The sequence below is a fragment of the Glycine max genome, chromosome 16 (assembly GCF_000004515.6).
Source record: "Glycine max cultivar Williams 82 chromosome 16, Glycine_max_v4.0, whole genome shotgun sequence".
Taxonomy (NCBI): Eukaryota; Viridiplantae; Streptophyta; class Magnoliopsida; order Fabales; family Fabaceae; genus Glycine; species Glycine max.
Genome location: NC_038252.2, coordinates 33,950,522 through 33,973,990, shown reverse-complemented (window position 1 = coordinate 33,973,990; position 23,469 = coordinate 33,950,522). Strand labels below are relative to the sequence as shown.

General features: G+C 31.1%; 2 protein-coding genes and 1 non-coding gene across 11 annotated transcripts; all 3 read left to right on the top strand.

Annotated features, from left to right (window-relative positions):
- The first annotated feature begins 108 nt into the window (after window positions 1–108).
- LOC100780174 (protein SGT1 homolog) lies at window positions 109–4,307 on the top strand. The gene is made up of 10 exons (XM_003548101.5): window positions 109–490; window positions 805–874; window positions 1,379–1,503; window positions 1,705–1,831; window positions 2,228–2,324; window positions 2,437–2,502; window positions 2,792–2,930; window positions 3,528–3,610; window positions 3,695–3,799; window positions 3,979–4,307. The coding sequence occupies exons 1-10, from the start codon at window positions 331–333 to the stop codon at window positions 4,084–4,086; spliced, it is 1,080 nt and encodes a 359-aa protein (XP_003548149.1). The 5' UTR covers window positions 109–330; the 3' UTR covers window positions 4,087–4,307.
- Window positions 4,308–11,410: 7,103 nt separating this feature from the next.
- Window positions 11,411–11,483, top strand: TRNAR-ACG (transfer RNA arginine (anticodon ACG)). The gene has a single exon. It is a non-coding gene; the product is annotated as a tRNA-Arg (tRNA).
- Window positions 11,484–14,987: 3,504 nt separating this feature from the next.
- LOC100778938 (SPX domain-containing membrane protein At4g22990) lies at window positions 14,988–22,541 on the top strand. 9 transcript variants are annotated; one of them, XM_006599469.4, is made up of 11 exons: window positions 14,988–15,027; window positions 15,949–16,042; window positions 16,148–16,268; window positions 16,492–16,803; window positions 17,231–17,335; window positions 17,484–17,938; window positions 18,329–18,630; window positions 19,862–20,037; window positions 20,676–20,866; window positions 21,112–21,245; window positions 22,004–22,541. In XM_006599469.4, the coding sequence occupies exons 2-11, from the start codon at window positions 15,990–15,992 to the stop codon at window positions 22,240–22,242; spliced, it is 2,088 nt and encodes a 695-aa protein (XP_006599532.1). In that variant the 5' UTR covers window positions 14,988–15,027; window positions 15,949–15,989; the 3' UTR covers window positions 22,243–22,541. The 9 variants fall into 9 exon arrangements, with proteins under 9 accessions (XP_006599532.1, XP_006599531.1, XP_006599530.1 ...); XM_006599468.4 differs by having other exon boundaries at window positions 15,026–15,407; XM_006599467.4 differs by lacking the exon at window positions 14,988–15,027 and adding an exon at window positions 15,032–15,425.
- The last annotated feature ends 928 nt before the right edge of the window (window positions 22,542–23,469 follow it).

Below are 23,469 nucleotides of genomic sequence, written 5' to 3'. Positions count from 1 at the left end.
ATAGAAATCATCAAACTATAAAGATTAAATGATTAATTAAAATATAATTTTATTTGTATTTTCAAAGAAAAATCTTATTACTATTAATTATAAATAATATAATGATTTTGGGAAGACTTGCCAAAGTCTACTCCCTTCCTCTTGCAGAGTTTGCCGGTTCCATTCTCTCTATACCCACTCACCTCTCATTCGTTCTGGTCAATCAATCATTCATTCATTCCTATTCCTTCTTCTTTCTCTTCCAATTCCAAATCACGATCCTTCGTTTTCCCTCTCTAGAACCTTCCTTTTTCCTCTTTCCGTGTCTGTCTGTCTGTCTCTCTCTCCCCCATGGCTTCCGATCTCGAAGCAAAAGCCAAAGAGGCCTTCGTCGAAGACCACTTCGAACTCGCCGTGGACCTTCTTTCTCAGGCCATTCACCTCGAACCCAACAAAGCCGAACTCTACGCCGACCGAGCCCAAGCCAACATCAAACTCAACAACTTCACTGGTACACCATCTCTCCCTCCCTTGAAAAAAGTTTGTGTTTTTCGAATACCCTTTTGCCTGTTCTGTATAAAGCATCGGGTTTTGCTTGCGACGGAATCTGTGTTCAATTGGGTCATCATGGTTGAAGTTGGTTCATTTGACCAAGATGAAATTGTTTTTACTGTCTAATGTCTTGTTTTTTTTTTTTTTTCTGAAGAAAAACAAGAAATTTTGGTATGGTGTTTATTTTGTGTTCATGGCGTCCTGTAGACATGTGGTTGTAATGTTTTACTAATTACTAAATTTTGGGAACTAAATTTTCTTGCTTTTGTGCAGAGGCTGTTGCTGATGCTAACAAAGCAATTGAATTGAATTCTTCTCTACCAAAAGCATATTTGCGGAAAGGGTAAGTACCCCGTCACCTTGTCCTTTCCCTTTCTTAATCATACTATAATTATCACTATTCACTTTGATTTTTTTCTGTATATAAATGATAGGTATGACTTTTAAGATAAGTACTGTAACAGACAACAAACTTATTGTGCATGTCAATTTGTGATTGTAAAAATCTTCTGTTAAGTGTTGTCAAAAGCAGCAACTTAGCTGCCTAGGTATTGAGGTGTGCCTGGGACAAGGAGGGTTGCATGATATATATGTAATGTGGCTGATTTAGCTGCATCATGCAAATTCTGAGGTCTTGCTCAATCAATTTTAATTTGAACACTTAATTATTTTATATGATGGTTAAATGTAATGAGGATATTTGTGGCTAAATTTGATTTAAATTGCTTTCTGTGCGTCATCACACCGCATCCTATTTTATATTTTTACATTGGATGTTCTCAATTCTTTATCCTTGTTCAACTGTGCTATACTTGATTTAATTTTTGCTTTGTTGCATCAATTGCAGTACTGCGTGCATGAAGCTTGAGGAATATGAGACTGCTAAGGCTGCTCTAGAGGTGGGTGCATCATTGTCTCCAGACAACTCAAGGTTTGCTACTTTGATCAAAGAATGTGATAAGCTCATTGCAGGTAAACTCTATTCTTTCTAGTAGTAAAATTCTTTTTATTTGATGAAACTTATTTGTCTTTTGGATTTACTTTCATGTTTTAGAATTTGTTTTATATGTGACCAATGATTGTGTCTTGACTGTTGGAAGGTAAAAATGTGGATTTATGTCATTTTTGGCTTGGAAACTGACATGAGCTTGATGGACATATTGTGTTGAACAGAAGAATCTTATACCATACCTATTATAGAGGAAAAGACCACAACACAGGATGCTACTCCAAAAGATGTTCAGCAACAAGATGATCTTCTAGAGAAGCCAACAGTTGCAGTGACTAAACCTAAATACAGGTCAAACCTGCTTTTACTCTATGGTTGCGTGTATTCATTGTTATGAATATTATTGTATATTTCAAGAGTGCTACTGCTGTTATATTTATTTCACACATCTTTTGATATTTGTTATATGTTGTTAAAAATTAACTTCTCCCAAATGCTTAATTTATTAGATGAAGTTCATGAATGGTTTGCTGTCTAACACTTTTAGGCTTTAGCATGAACAATGCATAGTGCAAACCTTCTGCTGAAATTTAACTTAATGAGGGGAGGAAGGACCTAATTTCTGACTACTTGATTATAGAGACTTTGATACTGTGTTAAGAACTAATCACATCCCAAAAGTTAAGGATTTGGGTAAAGTCAGATGTTTTTTTTAACAATATTTAATTTAGTATCTAATTTATGCAGGCATGAATTCTACCAGAAACCTGATCAGTTGGTTGTGACCATATTTGCAAAGAAAATCCCAAAGGAAAGCATTACTGTTGACTTCGGTGAACAAATAGTATGGGTCACGTTATACTAATATTCAGTCACTGCTTCTTATGCTTGCTTTTGTTACACTTCTGTTCATTTTGGTGATTCTGACTCCCCTGTACCTGCTTTTTCTTCTGTAGCTAAGTGTTAGTATTAATGTCCCTGGAGAAGATGTATATGCTTTTCAACCTCGCTTATTTGGAAAGGTATGAATAAGAGCTTTTTCAGTATAAAAAGCTTGGATCACTGGGACAAATGTATCCAACAGGCTTATAAGCATATACTATAATTTTGGTGGTGTTATAATGTGAATACTAGAAAGATAGTTAAATTTTGGTTATTTCATCTTTATTATTTTTATTTTTTCTGGTCTTAAGCTGTATTGCCGAAGTTGCATTTAAACTCCTTTATATGGTTTATCTTAGTGTTTGTTTTGTTATTCTGTTACTTCTGTATGAGTGTATATTGTGTTGATCTTTGGTTTTCTTCAAACAGATTGTACCTTCCAATTGCCGATATGAAGTTTTGTCCACCAAAATTGAAATTCGCCTTGCGAAAGCAGAACCTATTCACTGGACATCTCTAGAATTCACCACAGATATCGTTGTTCCACAGAGGGTTAATGCTTCTTCAGGTGACTTAAGATTTATCTTGATTCTGGAGTTTCCTTCCTCTGTTTGCTCCTCTATTTCCTGTTTGGTGACTTTGGTAAAATGCTATATCAATGACAGCAGATACAATGCAAATAAAACTTATGTAAAATGCTATATCAATGACAGCAGATACAATGCAAATAAAACTTGGGTAAAATGCTATATCAATGACAACAGATACAATGCAAATGAATCTTTAGCATGCATTTATCATTGATTTAAAGCATAATAGCATAGCAATAAGTCAACGATGACAAACCACAAAAAAACAGAGGTGGGTGTGACCTGCAAAGGCTGAGACAGAGGAATAAACCATGGGAATAGGTTTCAGCTGCTGGGAACTTGCCAAATAGGCTGATTGTGAAAAAGATGTAACCCATGGGCTACTACATCCAATGGTTGGCAAATTTGTATGTTGGCATAATTGTCCTGGATTCTTATCTGTGAGGGATTTGCAAAGAATTGTTCTTGCTGTTGGACCTTATTGTTGGCATATGGATTAAATTGGGTCCCTTCTCTTAATTTTTATCATGAATTTCTTGCAAAAATGTGTTATCCCTTTCCATGAATTTTTGCAGTTACTGGAAGTCAAAGACCTTCTTACCCGTCCTCAAAACAAACAAGAGACTGGGACAAGATTGAAGCTCAAGTCAAGAAAGAGGTTTGCCTGCTATCTTCGTAAAGTGTGTTAATTCTTTGTAATTTAACGGTTGCAACTCTTAGCTCCTAACATTCTTCATTTCAGGAGAAAGACGAAAAGCTTGATGGCGATGCTGCGTTGAACAAATTTTTCCGTGAAATATATCAAGATGCAGATGAGGATACAAGGAGGGCAATGAAAAAGTCTTTTGTAAGTTTTGCACTTGTATCCTTAATTCCTTGTCATAATATATGCCAATTTTTAATTCCTTATTGTGGCATCTTCTCATTTCTTGTTAATTTATATTGAGAATGCCAGCAAATTTTATCTTCACAGCATACTGCAATGTACATTGCACCTGATCTCTTTTCTATTATTTTCTTGTATAGGTTGAGTCTAATGGGACAGTGCTGTCTACAAACTGGAAAGAAGTGGGATCAAAGAAGGTAGAGGGAAGTGCTCCTGATGGCATGGAGTTGAAGAAATGGGAATATTAAGACATTTTCTGGATCAATGTTATACATATTTTGGTGTGAGATTATACTTTGGTTTGTTTTTGTTGGTTAGCTTAACTGCTGAACTAAAGATACTTATTTTCTTTAATTTTTTATTTATTTTCATGAGGTGTGTCCGTCTTCGCTAGGACCTGAATTCATGGTTGTTGGTTGAGAGGACAAGGCTGTTGTCTTTGGTGAATATATTGCAACTTTCTGTTTTACTGTCCCTTTTAAGCTCTGCTTTCTATTAATATAACTGACTATATAATTCATCTATCAAATATTATAATTACTTAAATTGATAGATGCTAAAATTCAAAAACAGTGTAGTTATAAACTAGATGACTTTTCTCCTCTAAACTAGAACAATTCCAAAATCCTGATGTCTTGAAAGATAATATAATTGTACATTGTACCAATTCAATTATTTAAATTTAATCTATTATTAAATCTGGAACTCAACACTACGTGATTGGTTATGGAAATTAACTGTAATCCTGAATGAACTTATGATGTTTAATTCTAAACGAACTTTCGCTATACTGTATAATGTTAAGAGTTTAAATCCTTTATGTGAATGGCGATTTCTTTCAAGTCTCATTTTATGCTAATGATGCTGGAAATTATTTACTATTATTGTGAGCTATTCATTTATTGGCTTAATCTTAACTCATTTGAGTTCATAACCAACTTCTTTGTCCTGTTCACTGTATTGTTGATTAGTATTTTTCTTTGACCCTTTATCTTGTTATTCCAATTAATTAATGAATTAGTACACCTTGCTCCCAACTGTCACCATCAATTTAATCACTAAAAAAAATGGATAAGCACTAGTTATTTATTGAACTTTTAATTCTTTGTTTTCAACTTTCTAGTTATTTCCACTTATTTCTCTTTAATTATTTCTCGCTATCATTCAGGATTTTTTTATCTGAGAATGAATGAAATTATAATTATAATGATATAACTTTAATAATTATTATATTATTTTATATTTTTTAACTTGAATAATATTTTTTAAAATTTTAGTTGGATTAAAAGTTGTTTCATATGGATCACATTTGAAAATTTCCATATAAATATAAAATTATTTGATATTTTATTCATATAAATTAAAATCAACATAATATAAATATTTTTAAATATATGAAAATATGTATCATTTAATTACTTTTTTTATTGTTTAATTTTAATAAAAATTTGACACAAATAATATGTATCTATAATTTAATTATTGAATCAACAAAAATTATATTATATATCAAATTATAAAAATAATATAATAATTGTTAAAACTACATCCATATAATTTTATCTCTTCTCTTTTTCTTTATTATTATTTCACCGTATATCTTTCTCTGTCATAAATGATAATTGATAAGCTATTTAACAAATATACCTCCTCACTTAAGTACTAAGAATATATTGCTACCATTGTTGGTTGGTCCAGAAAAAATAGTAAGTAAAAATAAAAACATTAATGTGTAAAAAAGATTGAAAAAACCTCTATTTGTGGTGTTAATTATTTAAAGAAAGTCGATAAAATTCATCATGTTTTTTTCTCAAAATTGATTGTGTTCACGTACTAATTAAGGTCACGGAAAAATTTAATGGAGCATATATAAGCCATCTTTAATTGTAAGAAAATTAAAGAATGCTACTGCACATAATAAGTCAAAAGTGTTTATATGTAGTTTTTTTTGTTAGGCATTATATGGTGTAGTTTATAAACTTATAACATATTGGCAAATTGATTTTCATATCTTACAATGTAGTTATTTTCAACAAGGGTGGAGTTAATTATTTACTTTAAATTATTTAATATAGGACAAAGATGACGTCATATTCAACAATAGTTTTTAAAAATGGATTAGGAATTGGTAAGAGAAAAACTGTAAATGTGGGAAAAGAGAGATAAATTCTTTTTCTTGAATATTAATGTAGAAATGTTCATATGTAATTATTCAACTAAAAATATAAAACTAGTGATTTAGGAGGAGTACTAGTCATGCATTTTTTCTAACATACTTTATTGTTAATTAAAATTTATAAAACTAGAAAAGAAACTTATTAAATAAAAGGTGATCAATCATAAAAATATAATATTTTATAAATTTCTGATAATAACAAAGAATGGAGTTTGTTATTAATATTTATTTATTTATCAACAAACGTTAATTATTAACTTATGTTAGTAGAAACGTTAAATTCATAATCTTTTTTTTTTCTTTTTTTAACTACTCAACAACCTCTTATATCTCCTATTAATATTTATCTTGATTGAGTATAATTTATAATTCAACATTTAATATTTGATTTGTGCTTGAAATTTATGTAATCGTGATGTACAGTTTGGAGTTCGTTGGTATGTCCTCTCCTTCTCTCTGTTTTTTTTTCTTTCTTCTGAATCATAATATTATTTCTCATGCTTAGAGGATAATAAAATTCAGAAGAAGACAAGGGTTGCATTGAACATAAAGATGTTGATGTTACAACATGCATGGACTTGCCCCCGCTCGTGAATTCAGAGATGCCATTGAGGACCACAAAAGGCATGCTTCCAGAAAATGCTTTGCCAATGTTGCAGATGCAGATGTGTCTTATCTTTCTGGGTCGTCTAGGAGTCCCCAGATTCACTTCCATGGGCGTCGACACATTTTTATGCCACATCCATTTCCCCTACGACTTTGTCAATTTCAAATTATGGCATTGGCAACTCTTACCTGAGTATGAACCAATAATAAAATTAAGGTAACATTAAAGGAACAATAACACGTAATTTCTTGTCCTCTTTATTATTACTGTGTTTTTAATCATGAGAATATCACGATTTTTTGTTTTACTTAAAGTTTTATTCATTTTTAATTCACAATTTTTTAGAATATTATTATTATTATTATTATTATTATTATTATTATTATTATTATTATTATGAGAACATTAAGATTTTTTTTTACTCTCTAAGAGTTTTATTAATTCCTTTTTGTTTCTCTCATTTAATAAAATTATGTAGTTAATCTCTCGTTATCATGGTTCAAAAAAATAGTTGTGAGCGTACTACATCTATCAAGATTTTTAAAATTATTGTACTTGTGATTACATTTGTTCATAATTTCTCACAATAAGATCATGGTGGAATTGCAATCGTGATAACAATTTAAAACTTTTTTTTGTTCTTTTTAAAATTCATGCTTTTATACTGACTAAAACAAAAAATTGTGAGATTTTCAAAAATCAAAAAACATTTAATCCTGATTATTGTAATGCATTTTTAAGCTTTTAATATTGATTGTGTTTATAAAATCATAGACATTGTGTTGCAGCAAGAATTGTTCTTATTACACTAAATATGGTAGCATGTTCCATTGTTACTATTTTGGATGAGTGCTAATATTTTGACTCCCTAATATTTTCAACAATCTATCCACAATTCTCATTTTTTATATATTTTTTTCTTCTCACATCATATCACTTAATTATATATATATATATACACTTTTTTTGTCTATTTGTCTATTAATAATTAGGTGTTAAAATATATTTTTTCTTTCAATATTGACTAACATATGGTGATGGTACGTGTTTTGATCAGGTTGGCCTAATCTTTGCAACTACCTAGCTTCTCTGAAAAATGGACTCAGAAATGTAGGAACTTGTTTTTTTTTTTTTTACTCTGAAGGCAAATTAGTGGTTACTTTCAGTATTTGGCTACATGCTTTTCCTCTTCTATACTGGTGTCAAAACGGACATGAGTGTGGTCCACAGGAGTAGAAGAAATGCCACCAACATAGGGTCTATTGCCATAATGGCACCCTCTCTATGTAGCATATATGGCTTTTGTGCATTTTCACTCATCAAAATACCTACACATTGATCAGGAAACAAAACTTGGAGTTATCTCTGTGGCTTGTTCTCCGTGACCCCTTTCCCAACCATTTGCACAGTTTTAAGTGATCCCAAGATCCTGAATTCGGAGTTTGGGAGATTAGCCCAATCCTCAGCTTTAGTTACTGAGGTGTTCAATTTGTTCCTGATAACAATCCTAACTTTCTCTAAAATTGTGTTTCAGGATTCATCAAGGGCTTGGTTTTCCCTCACTGCTGCAGTTTTGTTTGTGTTATGGGTTGTATTAATCATTCGCCCTGCAATGTTTTGGATCATAAAATAAACCCCAGAGGGTTCACCAGTTAGTGATCACTAGGTCTATTGCATACTTATGTTGGTTTTGTTAGCATCCTATGCCACACATCGAATAGGGCTTTTTGCTCTCTTTGGACCTTTTGTGTTGGGCTTGGCTACCCCAGAGGGGCCTCCATTGGGCACTGCCATCACTAAAAAGATTGACAGTTTTGTTAATTGGGTTTTGATGCCTACTTTTGTGACCACATGTGCAATGAGGGTGGACCTGAGAGACTTCATGAATTGGAGAGAAAAGATGAATGGAGGAATTGGTGAATTCACGGTGCAAACCCTGGTTATTATTTGAGTGACTAGTGTTGTTAAAATAGTTGCAGGCACTTTGCCTCCTTTGTGCAGCAACATGCAAAGGCGTGGTCGAAATGGCTGGATACTCTTTGGTAAGAGATGTCATGGTAAGCATTCTAATCCATAGCTTGTTAATCCAGCTCATAAGTTTGACATAGAAATTGAATCAATTCTGGGGTATAAGAACAAATCTTTAATAAATTCTTGAAAAATTACATTGACAGCATGTAAACTTAGATCAAATTACTTTCAATAACCTAGAGGTTATGTTGCTAACAATGTACATTAATATGACATGATTTATAGAGAGTCTAATCTAGCTCAATTTATTAAGTATAATGTATAAATTATTGTAAATTTTTTATATCTTATTGAATTTTTATGTATAAAAAAATGTAACAAGATTTTATATTTTCTCAAGAAGAAAAGAGTCTGGGGAGTGGGGGCCACATTTATGATGCATTAGGGTCTTATAATAATTTGGATAACATATCTAATTACCTACTGTAATCCTTTGATCCTTGGAGTAATTATTATGATTTTAAAATTTTTAATTATTTTTTAAGCAATTTAAAGGAGAGTGTTGTTTGAAAGAGTATGTCAAGAGACTATGTTACTAGTATTCCTCTTATTCAATTGCTTGTTTATAATGCAAGGCATGCCTGATAACGTGTTCTCCCTGGCAATGGTGTGCATCATCCTAAACGCCACCGCGATGTCAATGCTCTTGACCCACCTCTACGACCCCATGAAGAGATACGCATCTAACTACGATGATATTTACACTTTGGCCCTGACCAAGTTCACTTCGCTCATCGTTCTACCGTTTCATAAGAAATGGTCTTATGATGGGAACTGCATCGAGATAGAAGACGAGACGTTACGAGAGTTGAACTTTCGTGTCATGGAGAGAGCACCATGTTCGGTTGGTACATTAATCGAAAGAGCTAAAATGACGCACGTTTTCTCACCTGAAACGCCTTACACGGTTTGTTTGCTTTTCATTGGAGGGAAAGATGATTGAGAAGCGCTTTTCTTCGCAAAGAGAATAACCAAGAACCCTAATGTGAGGCTCACTGTGGTTAGGTTTCTGGCTTTGAGTGTTGAGTTGAACACAAAGGATTGGCAGGGAATGCTTGACACTGAGATTCTGAATGATATAGAGGAGAAGAAGAAGGTGGGGAGGCTTACGTGAATTACATTGAGAAGAGTGTGATTGGCCTGACATGGCTTTGGTGATTAGGTCTTTGGTGACTGAGTATGATTTGATCATTGGTTGGAGATAAGCTAGGGTTGAAACTCCTCAAACTTGGGGGTTGTTGCAGTGTAGTGAGTATCCAGAACTTTGGGTGTTGGAGGATTTGTTGGCTTCAATAGATGATGTTGGCAAGGCTTCTGTGTTTATCATGCAGCAACAGAGAAGAGAACAGACAAGGATGCTTGAATAATTGGGGAATGTTTGGTTTGGGTTCGTTGGTGCAGATGGGAAATTAAATTGTTTTGTTCTTGAATTGTTGTTGAATTTTTGGTTTTAGGGTGTAGAAAATGTTTTGTAAAGGAGGTATATGTATAGATAGGGTATAATTAAACAAAGGGGTGGAAATTTGTGTTTTAAGTTAGTTGCTTTTCTTTCTCCTTTGGATGTTAGGGATTCAATTCATTATTTTTATGTCCTATGTTATGGTAATTTTATAGGACAGTTTCTGTCAAAAGAAAAAAAAACCCACAAGTTATCCGAGATTGACTGCAAAGGCTATCCTCTTATTATTTATAGTTTTATTAACTCAAATAATTTATACTGTATAATTACTTTTTTTATGCTCTTCATATACATATATCTAAAAAATACTTCTTAAAATCAAAGGGAGCAACAAAAGTTGTTAGGTTCTATATAGGGTGTTCAATGCGGGTTAAATGTGCTCTGAACACTAAAAATCAATTTAAAAAAAACAAAAACTAAAAAAACAAAAAAATCATAAACCAGAAAAATTATTGAATTTTTATTGAGAAAAAAAGGACAATGCCCTCCAATTAAAAATTATTGTTTATCATAAGTTTATGAATTTTTATAAAATTATCTTTAAAATTATATCAATAATGATTATTTATGATTAAATGATAATTATTTTATTCTGATAGTCTATCACCATTAAACTTATTTTTATTATTTGATTGAATCAAATTAGATGTTATATATATATATATATATATATATATATATATATATATATATATATATATATATATATATATATATGTAGAGAGAGATTTAATTATGAAATTGAAATAATGTTCAATTGATTTTTTTCTCTTAATTTTATGCTCAAAATCAACCATCTTTTAGTTTTGAGGGGTACGTCTTTTTATTTTAATGCACTTATAAGATTATTTCTCTAGAATCAATTAAATTTTGTAAACTAGCTAATTCAAACCGACTGTGAACATGCTATACATTTCATATGTATAAGAAAAATATATTTTTTTGTTAGCTATAAGTTGTTCTTCTTGAGTTAGAAAATAAAAATGTTTGATGAACATCAATCATTCTATCCAACATCTAGAAAAGGGTAAAAAGTTAGAGAAAAATATATAATTAATAAGGGTTGAGATATGCAAGAAGAGATAGAGATATAAAAAAAAATAAAAAAAATTCAATAAAGTATTTAAAATAAAAAAGTATTTATGTATCATTAGTTTTATTTTTTATCATTTGTCGTCGCAGTGCAAAATGTCTCCTAGGCACTGCCCAACGCGTTACTTCGGAACTTGTACTTCTTACGTAAAGTTGTTGATTTTTCTTAAATAGTTAAATAATTTCAATGCAATAACAAAGCACAAGGACTCCATGGCCCAATGGATAAGGCGCTGGTCTACGGAACCAGAGATTCTGGGTTCGATCCCCAGTGGAGTCGCTGCTAACATTTTTTTTCTCTTTGGCATTTTCAAAATAGTTACATGAAAAAAAAAAAAAACAGATGCTTTCAACGTTCAAGCCAAATGATGTGCTTGGAACCAAGATCAGGATTTCACCTTTATGTACTCCAGTAGATAACTCACATTGAAGGATTGTGCTTCTTTTTTATCATTTGCTTTCATTTAATTTGTTGAGATGCATGCTCAACGGGTAGGTTAAGATCTGTGTTTAATTTAGAGCTGCACCACTCAGGAAGTGGCCATTTGATTGATCATATTTGACGTGTTTTTGTATCTTGTTGTGACTAAGGTCTAAGGAGCTTGTATTTTATATATATATATATATATATATATATATATATATATATATATATATATATATATATATATATATATATCCGCAAAGACGAAATGGCACTGATGACATGTAGCTTCTTTAATTTACTAGTCTTCAAACCAATTACCACGTTCAGTTTTGAACATTTTGGGGCATTCATCAGATTGGTATATATGATTCTTGGTTGTTGCTGAACCGTATTACCACAACAAAGAGTGCAACAGAAGCACAACGCAGGTCTCGTCCGTAATGCAAAGTGAAAGCAGAACGTGCATGTATTAAGAATAGTAGGAAATAAAGGGGAACCGTTGAAGGCAAAGGTGTGAGGGATAGTGAGAAAACAAAAATGATGGCGTAGTGATAGTGCGTGCGTGTGTATCATGTCTATACACAAATATAGACATCTAAGTTATGTGTAGTAAAATTAGTACCAAGCGTGAAAAATTAGTTTGAAAGTTGAAAAATTGTTTTATTAAAGGATAAATAGTTATTTTCATTCATAAATGTATAGAGCGTCGATAAATTCGTTCACACAATATAAAAATTTAAATTTTAGTTTCTGAAAGTAAAAAAAATACGACAAATTTATTCATCTGTTAATTTTCGTCCATTATCATTAATAAAAAAGCTTACATGACACAGATGAAAAAAAAATGTCATAAAGATTATTGTCTAACATGACTACTGAATAGATTGAATTAAAATGTTAATAAGACTAATCTTTTAAACTCCAAATTTTGTTTCATTTAAAAATAAAATATAATTCAATCTTTATCTTTTTTTGTTTTTATGGTTGTAAGTATAATATTATAATAAATATTTAAAAAATAGAAAAATATATATAAATTAGAATAAATATAATAATAAGTATAAATATTAATTAATAATTATAACTTGTTTGTTGTTCTGAAATTTTTAATGTGATAACATTATATAATTATAAAATCAAATTGCTTATATTAGATAGTAACATGCTAACATTCTTTATGTTTCTGTTAAACACATTTTTGTATTGATTGAAACTTACTAAAATAACAAGAATTATTGACATGTGTAACATATGTGCTGCTCATGGGGTTGGCACTTGAGGTATCAACGCGGTCGTGCTCTTCATGGAGGTGCTAATTGGCTCTCAAAATTGAGTTTTTAATTTCCTTTTCACATCTAATTAATTTGTTGAGCCCCTACCTAACACAAAAGTAAGTTTTGTCAATAAAAGTATGCCTAAACAGTACAAAATTTGGACAGAAACTCATGACTTCAATATTATATGTTAATATATTATATTAATTGAATGAGTTAATTTAACCTCTTATCTCTTTAAGTCTATCTTTTCTAATATCTTTAGTTTTAACTTGGATTAGAATATTTTTTATTTAAAAATTATCAATAATTAAAAATAATAATATAATATATTACAAAATAAATTATTTATCATAATTCAAAATATAATTTACATGTCCAAAGATGATTTATTTATTACACATTTTAATTATAATATAATTATAAATTTAGAAATGATTATTTATTACAAATTATAATTATATAGCATAAACATTTATTTTATTCAATCCACAAATTACAATACTTGTATTTTTAGGATCCATATATATTCATATTCTTATATGGATGGTATTTGATAAATATCTCGCATTCATTTAAACACATGCTTATTTATGCACTACTAATCAGACTAAAATGTCTTCGCACCCACAATGTTAGAGTTCTTTATATTTAATTCAAATATTATAACTATCACACATAGTCTTTTTTTTTTAAAAGCATCAGTCTTTAAGAAACAGAAAATAAAAAGAAAATGAGAGAAGATAAAATATATGCAGATCTGATTAATTATTTTTCTCTATAACCCTCAGAAGAAAATAAGAGCTAGATTTTTGAATGAAATATAAATTTATCTATTTAATATAAAAATAGTTTTTACTCTTACTTTTGCTTTTAACGAAATAAGAAAAAAATAAGGCATCTAATTTTTTTAATGTCCTCTTCGTCTAAATAATTAAAGAGAAAAAGTATTTTTTTCCTCTTTATATTTTTTACCTGTAAAAAATATACATCTCGTGTTTGTCGACATATGCTACTTTTGAAATAAAATACCTCTTATTTTATTAAATATTTACTATAAAATTAAAAAAAAATAGACAGCTAAAATTATGTTGTCAAACATTTTAGAAAAATAATCTTATCCTAATTAGATAAAAAAAACTGCCAGGGATAAAGCTTTTGAATAAAGAGATTTGATACACATACAACAATATTATTTCTCTTAAATAAATAATAAAGGATAAATTTTAATTTTAATTTCTTTTAATTTTTATTTGTAATTTTATTTATTTTTATTTTTTATTCATGTGATTTAGTCTTGCATTTTAAAAATTTTACAATTTTGGTTAAATTATAAATTTTGTATATATTTATTTTTTTATTTTATTCCAATTAAAACCTATATCTAACATATTTATTTAATGTATAATGAAGAAATAATTTAATTAATTAAGATATAAAAATTAAAAAGTAAACATATACAAAATTGAAGATGAAACAAAAATTGTAATTTTTAAAAAGTAGACACTAAAATTACGGGTTAATATTAATAAAAAAATCAAAATTGTAATTTACCCCATACTTAATTTATGATTCAGTAAAAATTTAAACATTGTTAAAAATAATTAAAATTTAAACATGTTTAAATAATTGCTCAGAAAGCAAACAAAATTTGGGTGAGGGAGGAAGGGGGTTGTTGCCAATCAAGCATATCCATAAGCAGTCATCTTAGAATAAATTATTAGGAATATGTTATCACAAGTATTTAAATATTTATATGCATATTATTTTATATTTATGTAATTTTCACCGTCTTCATGTATTTAATTTATGTAATACTCAGCTTAATTTTCATATTTATCTTTTTTTCTTTAAAAAAGGAAATCAAATAAAATAATTAAAAAATCTCAAAAATAAAAATATCATTTTTAATAAATAATAAATATTTTTTAAATAACAAAGATTCAAAATTTAATTTAGTCTTATTTTCAAATTTTCAATTATATCATGTTCAACAAATATAAATTTCATGAAGTTATTCTCCTAAATTTTTCTAGTGAAAGGTAATTGAAATTAAATTATGGCGGCTATTGCACAATACGGAACCTGTTATTCTCTCTTCTCTGCCCTATCCGAGTTGAGGGGTGCTTATCTTTTTGTTTCTTTTATTCCCAATCATTTTCTTTCTTCTTTTCGTTGATAAAATTTGTTACAATTTTTTTTTCCTTCTAATTTCTTCTTTTGAATGATTAGTTCATATAAATTACCAAATTTGCTTTGGTAATTATTTTATAGCCTTAGCCAGTTAGCCTATAAAAAAAAACTCTTATGTAGTCTTATTTTCCCTTGTTTTTTTCGTGGTGATTTTATTAATTTGTTACTATTGGCACCCCATGCTATCTTCCTCCACATATAATTTTGATTGTTGTTAGTGCTGCAACTGTTGGTGGTTAAAAATCTTCAACAAAAAGGAAGAAAAAAACGCCAAAAATAAACAGAAATCGCGTGTTTTTGTTCCTGAGCTGTGAGCAACTGAACCCCAGTATGACTATCAGATTCAAAATCATAACTTTCAATAATTTAAAGTATTTTTTATTTGAATTTTTCTTCGTTTCTTTCTTTTTGTTTTTGGGCTTATATGTTTAAATTTTTCTGGCATGGGTGTTTTGCCGTGTTTGTTCTGTAAAGGTTGTGTATTCATTAAAGTAACATGCTATTGAGGTATAAATAATTGAATTTCGAAGTGGGTGTGCACTGAGCAGATTCATGTGTTGTAAAGCTTATATTTTATTTGCCAGCAACTCTGAATTGTTATTTGTAAGTAACACTTTAAGCCTTTGATGATACGTGTGATATGTTTTGCATCTTTAAATGGGGGAGCCTCTCTCTGCATGCCTTTTAGCATTTTTGTAACTAGAAAAAGATTATTATGTTGATGTTGGATTAAGGCCAAGTTGTGTTGTTCCTGATTGAAATGGTTCTTTGTGAACTGAACTTGTTTTGATTTTCATGGTTTTGGTTTCGATGTAACGAGTTTGACCCTTTTTAATGGTTGATTGATTTAGTTTGCTTCCATTGAGCAAAGCCTTTCCAATTGCTGAAAGTGATGGTTGCCTTTGGAAAGAAGTTGAAAGACAGACAAATTCAAGAATGGCAAGGGTATGCTGTGTTGGGGGTTATAAACTTCGGAGTTTAATATTAGACATTAGTCCTGCGATAATGGTACTTTAGGCTCATAGGTTTGATTATATTTTTTTGCTCTAGATATTACATAAACTACAAACTCATGAAGAAGCGAGTCAAGCAGTATGCCCAACAAATTCAACTTGGAGCACTAGATCGGCGGCATGTACTCAAGGATTTCTCACGAATGCTGGATAATCAGGTTTTTCTGTTTTCTTTGTTGAATGCTTAATTCTGCAATACTGAATGAGGGTTGAACCTTTCCATTACTTTTAATGCCCAAATTTGATTCTATGAGTGAATCTGATTATCTGAGTAGAATGAATCATAATTGTTATCAAACTGTTTTGTTGATATGTTGTTGGGAATCTTGTATGTTGCACATTTGTTTCAACTTTCAATCACCTCCCTTTGTTGCAATTCAGATTGAGAAGATTGTCCTTTTCTTGTTGGAGCAACAAGGACTCTTGGCATGCCAGATAACAAAGCTTGGAGAACAACGTGATGCTCTTCAGGAGGAGCCTGAAATAAGCAAAATAATTGAATTACGAGAAGCTTATAGAGCATTGGGACAAGATCTATTAAAGCTTCTCTTTTTTGTGGAGATCAATGCTATTGGTTTGCGCAAGATATTGAAGAAGTTTGATAAACGCTTTGGCTATAGATTCACAGATTACTATGTCAAAACTCGTGCAAATCATCCTTACTCCCAGCTGCAACAAGTGTTCAAGCATGTGGTAATATGTTTTGTTCAAGAATGACTTTTTCAGAATTAATTAATTAAATACATAACTGATGAACTCCCATATAGCTGATAGAAAACTGGTGTTTTACTTAAGAAAGAACAAGGGATTTCTCCCCTCAGTCCAGTGCCTAACTTGGTGAACTTTGGGGGTTTGCACCTCCGAATGCCTAAAGGCACCATTTCTCTCACAAATGACAACATGATCTCTCTCTTCACCCCTTCCCCCCCTCTTATTTATAGGGCTAGATGCCTTATTTCTCTAGTTATCCCAGCCCCAAGTAACTAGCTCACCTTCACTGATATGTATAGCTAACAAATAGCTACCTAACAAATCTATTGTAAGTAACTACTAATGGGTTTTAATTAACAGTCTATAGTTTTGAAGTATGAATGTTGACTGGCTGATATGGAATTTGCAGGGATTGGGAGCTGTTGTGGGGGCCTTATCTCGCAATCTTCATGATCTTCAGGACCGTCAAGGGAGTTACTTATCAATTTATGATCAACCTACCCTTCCCCTCCAGGTCTCTTTAGCATTTAGTTTGCTCCAGCATACACTTTGTTTGTTATGTTCTTTGCTAATGTTCTCAGGCAGGCTGCTGGTTAGGTATCCCTGTAGCAGCACATGGTTGGTGGGGATTTTTCATCATATATACTTGGTCTTGTATGCAGGATCCAGTCGTGGATTCAATAAATGCAGCTGTTGATAGGTTAACCAACTCGACAAACTTCCTTAACTTTTTGGGGCAGCATGCACTCATTATGCAAGAAGAGCTGCCTAGCCCTACTGAGGAACATGTTGATGATCAACGATACCATTTTATGTCTCTTCTCCTGAACCTGGCAAACACATTTTTATATATGGTCAATACATATATTATTGTCCCAACAGCAGATGATTACTCTATGAGCCTTGGGGCCGCGCCAACAGTTTGTGGGATTGTGATTGGGGCAATGGCTGTTGCACAAGTGTTTTCATCAGTGTATTTTAGTGCATGGTCAAACAAGTCATACTTTAGGCCTCTTGTATTCAGTAGCATAGTTCTTTTTCTTGGAAATATCTTGTATGCCTTGGCATATGATGTTAGTTCAATATGGATTCTCTTAATTGGTCGGCTGTTATGTGGGTAAGCAATCTTTCATTTCTTAATTCCTCTTGTCATTCATTACTTGATGAACATAATTTATTGTATTGTGTATTAACTTTAGATAAGATTAAATCTCTCACTCAAGTCTCACCACTAGGCTTATTACCATTTTCAGTAATCCAGAATAAGACACATCGTAAATTGAATCCATGCAATGCTAATCCTAATTGGAATTAAAAGAGGTTACAAAATAGATTTTAAAATAGGAATCTTAGTATACCATTATTTCATGGTTTTCACAAATTATGTTCTGTGTTTGAGTTCAAAAGTACTTACATTGATTACCATTATCATTATGCTAAGAATATTATGAGGTACTAGTCACATTAAGACCTTTTATGACTGACAAACACTTGATTATTATTGCAGATTTGGTTCTGCCAGAGCTGTTAACCGGCGATATATCAGTGATTGTGTGCCGTTAAAAATCCGCATGCAAGCATCAGCAGGTTTTGTTAGTGCTAGTGCTCTTGGAATGGCTTGTGGTCCTGCATTAGCTGGCATACTGCAAATTAATTTTAAAATTTCCAAGCTTACATTTAATCAGAATACCTTGCCTGGGTGGGTTATGGCTGTTGCTTGGCTGATATATCTTGTATGGTTGTGGATCACTTTTAAGGAACCTTCTCGTGAAGCTGAAGAGGATCACTCCCCACATCAATCAAATGATGGTACTGAACTTATATTGCATCAGCTTTTTACTTATTGTTTAAGACTTAAAGTATTTGGTTCCTTATGTTTTTGGCTGAAATTTTCTAAAAATCATGAATCTGTCTATCGCACTGATTATTGATTTATTTTGAGAATCTTAAAAATAAATGAAAGTAGTCCATAAACATAATAGATCATACTCTTGTTCATCAAAAGTGAGGGAAAAAAGTTGCTATACAAAAGAGGTTGATTATTGGGACTTTTGGCAACAACGATGTGATGACTACATCAATCAAATAATGTCATTGTCTTATGTCAAAAACTTAAAAAGGCCATTTAGATCCTGGTCCTTTTACTATGGTTTCTCTTAGATTTTTCACTAGTTTTCCTACTCCACCTATTTATTTAGTTATTTTCTGTCTGATCTACTTTTCTTACTGGTCTTCTATTCACCTGTTCAAACCATCTTTTAGGTGAGATTCTGTTTCAATGGGTGCTACTACGTTCTTTCTAATACATTTATTGCTGAATCACTTGAATGGTTGATTTGTTGGGACTTGGAATTTTTAAAAATCATGAAGTATGGGTTCAAAATGGTGATCAGCATGTCAATACTATCACTTGAGTCAATGATCACTTCCTAATTGATTCTATTGAGTTTTATTTTTTAATATATATTGGAAATGGTTGTGGACGAATCAATGACCTCTCCATATCCTAGCTACCTCCTATTATGCTATTCACTGATAACCTCTATTAGATGTTTATGTTGGTATGTATCGTCTTTAGCTCAGAAGGGCTTTGTAAATTTTACCCTTATTTTGTTGAGTCTTGAATCTTGATTGGTATTTGTTGTGAATTTTTCCTTGTGCCACTTTGGTCCTAATACATGTAATGCTAAATTGCTACATATTTTGTTGTCCTTTGATATTCTACACGATACACATCACAGCTACTAAGCAAGTGAAATTAGAAAATTAGACTTAGAATCTTAAAAAGGTGTTATCCATTAATCTCTATATTAGCATCTTTCTTTGGAATGCTATATCTAGCAAGTTAGTAAACTAATGATATTTCTGGCTTCAATGGCCTCTGTCTATCAATCCGATCAATATTTATAAAAATCATCTCTGATTGTATTATTACTTTACTTTATGTGATGGTTACATGTATTTTCTTGTCATGAGTTTTATCATTCTGATGAGCGTCAATACTAGTAATAGAAAATGACACAGTTTTTCATCTGTCCAGAAGTAAACAATGCACTTGAGAAAGGCTTAAAACAACCATTACTGATTAGTTCAGAGAATAAGGTAGATGAAGATGCTGACCAAGATTGTGATGATAGTGAAGAAGCACCAGAGGAATCTCGCCAGCCAGTGAATTCAATTAGAATGGCATACAGACTCCTTACACCTTCTGTAAAGGTTTGTGAGCAACTTCCTGTCACCGCTATTATATTGGATTTCTATCTATAAAAAATTACTTCATTAGATGATTTATAAGCTTTAACTTATTGTTAATCTTAAGATGGAAAACTAATTTATTGATGTAAAAGTGACACGCGTATGTTCCTGTATGAGTATGAAAGACTAGTTATATGTAAAAAAAATTATAAATATAAATTAAACTGCTAATTGCATTTACATATATAATTTCTGACGGCTGAAAACTTGTGAAATAGACTCATGTGCCACTTGCCAGATAACAGATACGATCCTCTTTTGAAGTTGGGATATAGTAATTGTTAAATAATTGTCAAGATCATATGTATCACTGAGCTTATTAAGTACCATTTTGGATTGTATAAGATCTCTTGTGATATTTTTCTGATACAGATAACAGATACGATCCTCTTTTGAAGTTGGGATATAGTAATTGTTAAATAATTGTCAAGATCATATGTATCACTGAGCTTATTAAGTACCATTTTGGATTGTATAAGATCTCTTGTGATATTTTTCTGATATTATAGTTCACCATGTTCCAGTGGAATATGATGGTTAGATAAAAAAAATTAAAAAGTTAAACAATTTACCTGACAAAATTTGTGTAAAATCTCCAGGTTCAATTAATAATATATTTCATGCTCAAATATGTAATGGAGATTTTGCTATCGGAATCTAGTGTCATTACAACATACTACTTCAACTGGTCAACAAGCACAGTTGCAGTTTTTCTTGCTTGCCTTGGCTTGACAGTTCTTCCTGTAAACATTGTTGTTGGAAGCTATATAAGCAACATGTTCCAGGACAGGTAATGTCTAATAAAACCCATACTTCATTTGATTGTGATCCATAATCAGATTAATGCTCTAGCTGGATTTGCTGAAAGATATAGAATGATATTTAGAGCTTCACTCAGTTGATATTTAATAAAATGAGAAGGAAAAAAAATCTAGAGATTTTAGATCCTCACTCAGTCTTAAAGAACCCTTTAGAGCCTTAAAATTGTTGAAATATTTTCCATGTGCATCTGAGATTATTTTTAATCTGTTTTAGGCAAATTCTGTTGGCATCAGAAATTATGGTTCTCATAGGCGTTCTACTGAGTTTCCAAGTAATCATTCCATATTCTGAGCCACAATACATCTGTTCGGGTCTCCTTTTATTTGTTTCTGCCGAAGTACTTGAAGGTAAGATCTTATTTTGCTTTATTATTTTTTATTATGGACAGATTTGTATTGTAGAAATGCAAAGGAACTAGGGAAGCAATGCTTTAAGATATCCTACATTTGGTTAGGAATATGACCATAATGAAGTTAGGCTATAATGTTTTGTCCCATTATGTGAAACCAGGAAATTTCAGTAATAAAAACTGATAAAACATATCTAACTTTTTAGCATCATGAACAGTATTATACTATTATTTCAGGGGCAATAAATAGCATGTGGTTGTCTTTCACTTATGATCTTAGTTCGATTAAATTCCCAAATGTCAATGTTATATGATATTAATTTTCCAACTGAGATTTTTGAATTACATATTTTGACCACCAGGCTGTTTCCCATTCTTTTCTTTGAGCCTTATATCACTTCTTTTGATGGATTCCACCTTTCTGTTTTAAAAACTAAAAGACAAGACATTTCATCAAGGAACATGAAACAAGTTAGGCTTTGTAAGGCTCATTTGTGCCGCTTCTGTATCTGTCCAACTAATATATCAAGCTTCATGAGAATACTGATGGCTTAATTATAACTGCATAACCCATGATCAGATGGTCATTTAGTCATTGTTAGACATGAACTTTTGATGCCAGTGGGATAAGGACACAATGTTATAGCTCCTTGCTGACACAAACATCAAAAGGGTTTTGGTAGTTGCTGATGTATATTGTTTTTCCTTACCAGAGTGTTGTTGATTTGTATAACCTTGCACTTTCATCCATTCCAGGTGTCAACTTGTCACTGCTTTCGCGAGTAATGTCATCGAGGCTTTCTCGTGGAACCTACAACGGTGGACTTTTGTCTACGGAGGCAGGGACACTTGCTAGGGTGGTTGCTGATGCAACTATTACCCTTGCCGGGTACGTTCGTCAGAGTATGCTCCTTAATGTGACCCTCCTTCCTTCACTCTTCATCTGTGTAACTTCCATCCTTGCAACATGTTTTACGTACAATTCTTTATATTGATTTGTCTGAGGCTGAGATTGAGATGAAAAGAGGAGAATGCTCTTCAGCAAAACCTCAGTCTCTTCACCACTTGGCTCTGTATTCTTTCCTACATTCAATATTTTTTATCATTGAAGTTTTCAATGGCTCCATATAGTTGGAAAAGTAGCTAGGCTCAACATGTAGGTAGGCCAAATGTGTATTTCTTTATGGTATGGATTCCTCTTTTGTCATTATCATTTTGCTGTAGAGATGGGTTACTTTGTTGTCTTTTGTTAATAGATCCAGAATGTATGAACGAAATGAAATGCTTATTATTATCCCTTGGCGTGCCATTCATTTTAACTCCGGTATATAGAAAAGCAGGGATGCAAATAAATTGAATTATTTGTTATATTAATTACTGGATCAAGTTAATTTGTTTATATTTTAGACAGATTAGTTAAGTTTGAATCTATATATGATTATATAATGCTTAATTAGATTTAAATACTTTTTTAAGTCCTTGTTATTTAGTGTTTCTTTACTTATCGTTTTTGTAAAAAAAAAAAATAGTACTTTGCAAATTATGTTCATAGTATTTTAGATAACATTTTGCACTGTTCAAAGTGCTTTAATTTTGAAAATTTTAAAAAATAAAAACATAATTTATGAAGATTAAAAAAATAGTTTTATAAAAATGAAAAACATAAATAATATTAAAGACAGGAAATATATATATAAAGACAGGAAAAATAAAGCGCATGTATGTGACCGTCGTATATAACCAAGCCTAAATAATAATTTATTTTTTTATTTCATTTAAGATTTGAAGAATTAATCCAAAGACACACTATTCAATATTCTTTGGTTATTAATCTTCTGTCATATAAGGATTGATAAATATTTTTATGATACATTTATGGAAAAAATCTATTGAAGATCCAATTACTTATTTCAAAAAGTAATATGTATTTAGGGTTGAAAAAATTTCAAAAAGAATCATTATTATTTATTAACTTTATGTTAAACATAATTTATTCTCTAAAGGAGTCGTAAATTTCTCGATTTAGTCTATACTGTTATGTAATATGGAACACAGCTTCTGGACAAAAAAGCAATTTTGTTTTTATGTTGATAAAAAGGTGGTAACGTGCAGGGTTAAATACTAGGAAAATGCGCTTTCTTTGTTTTTCTGACATATGAATCTTTTATGTATTACTATATAATGAATGTTTTTACTCATGAGTAAACTACAATTAGTCTCTC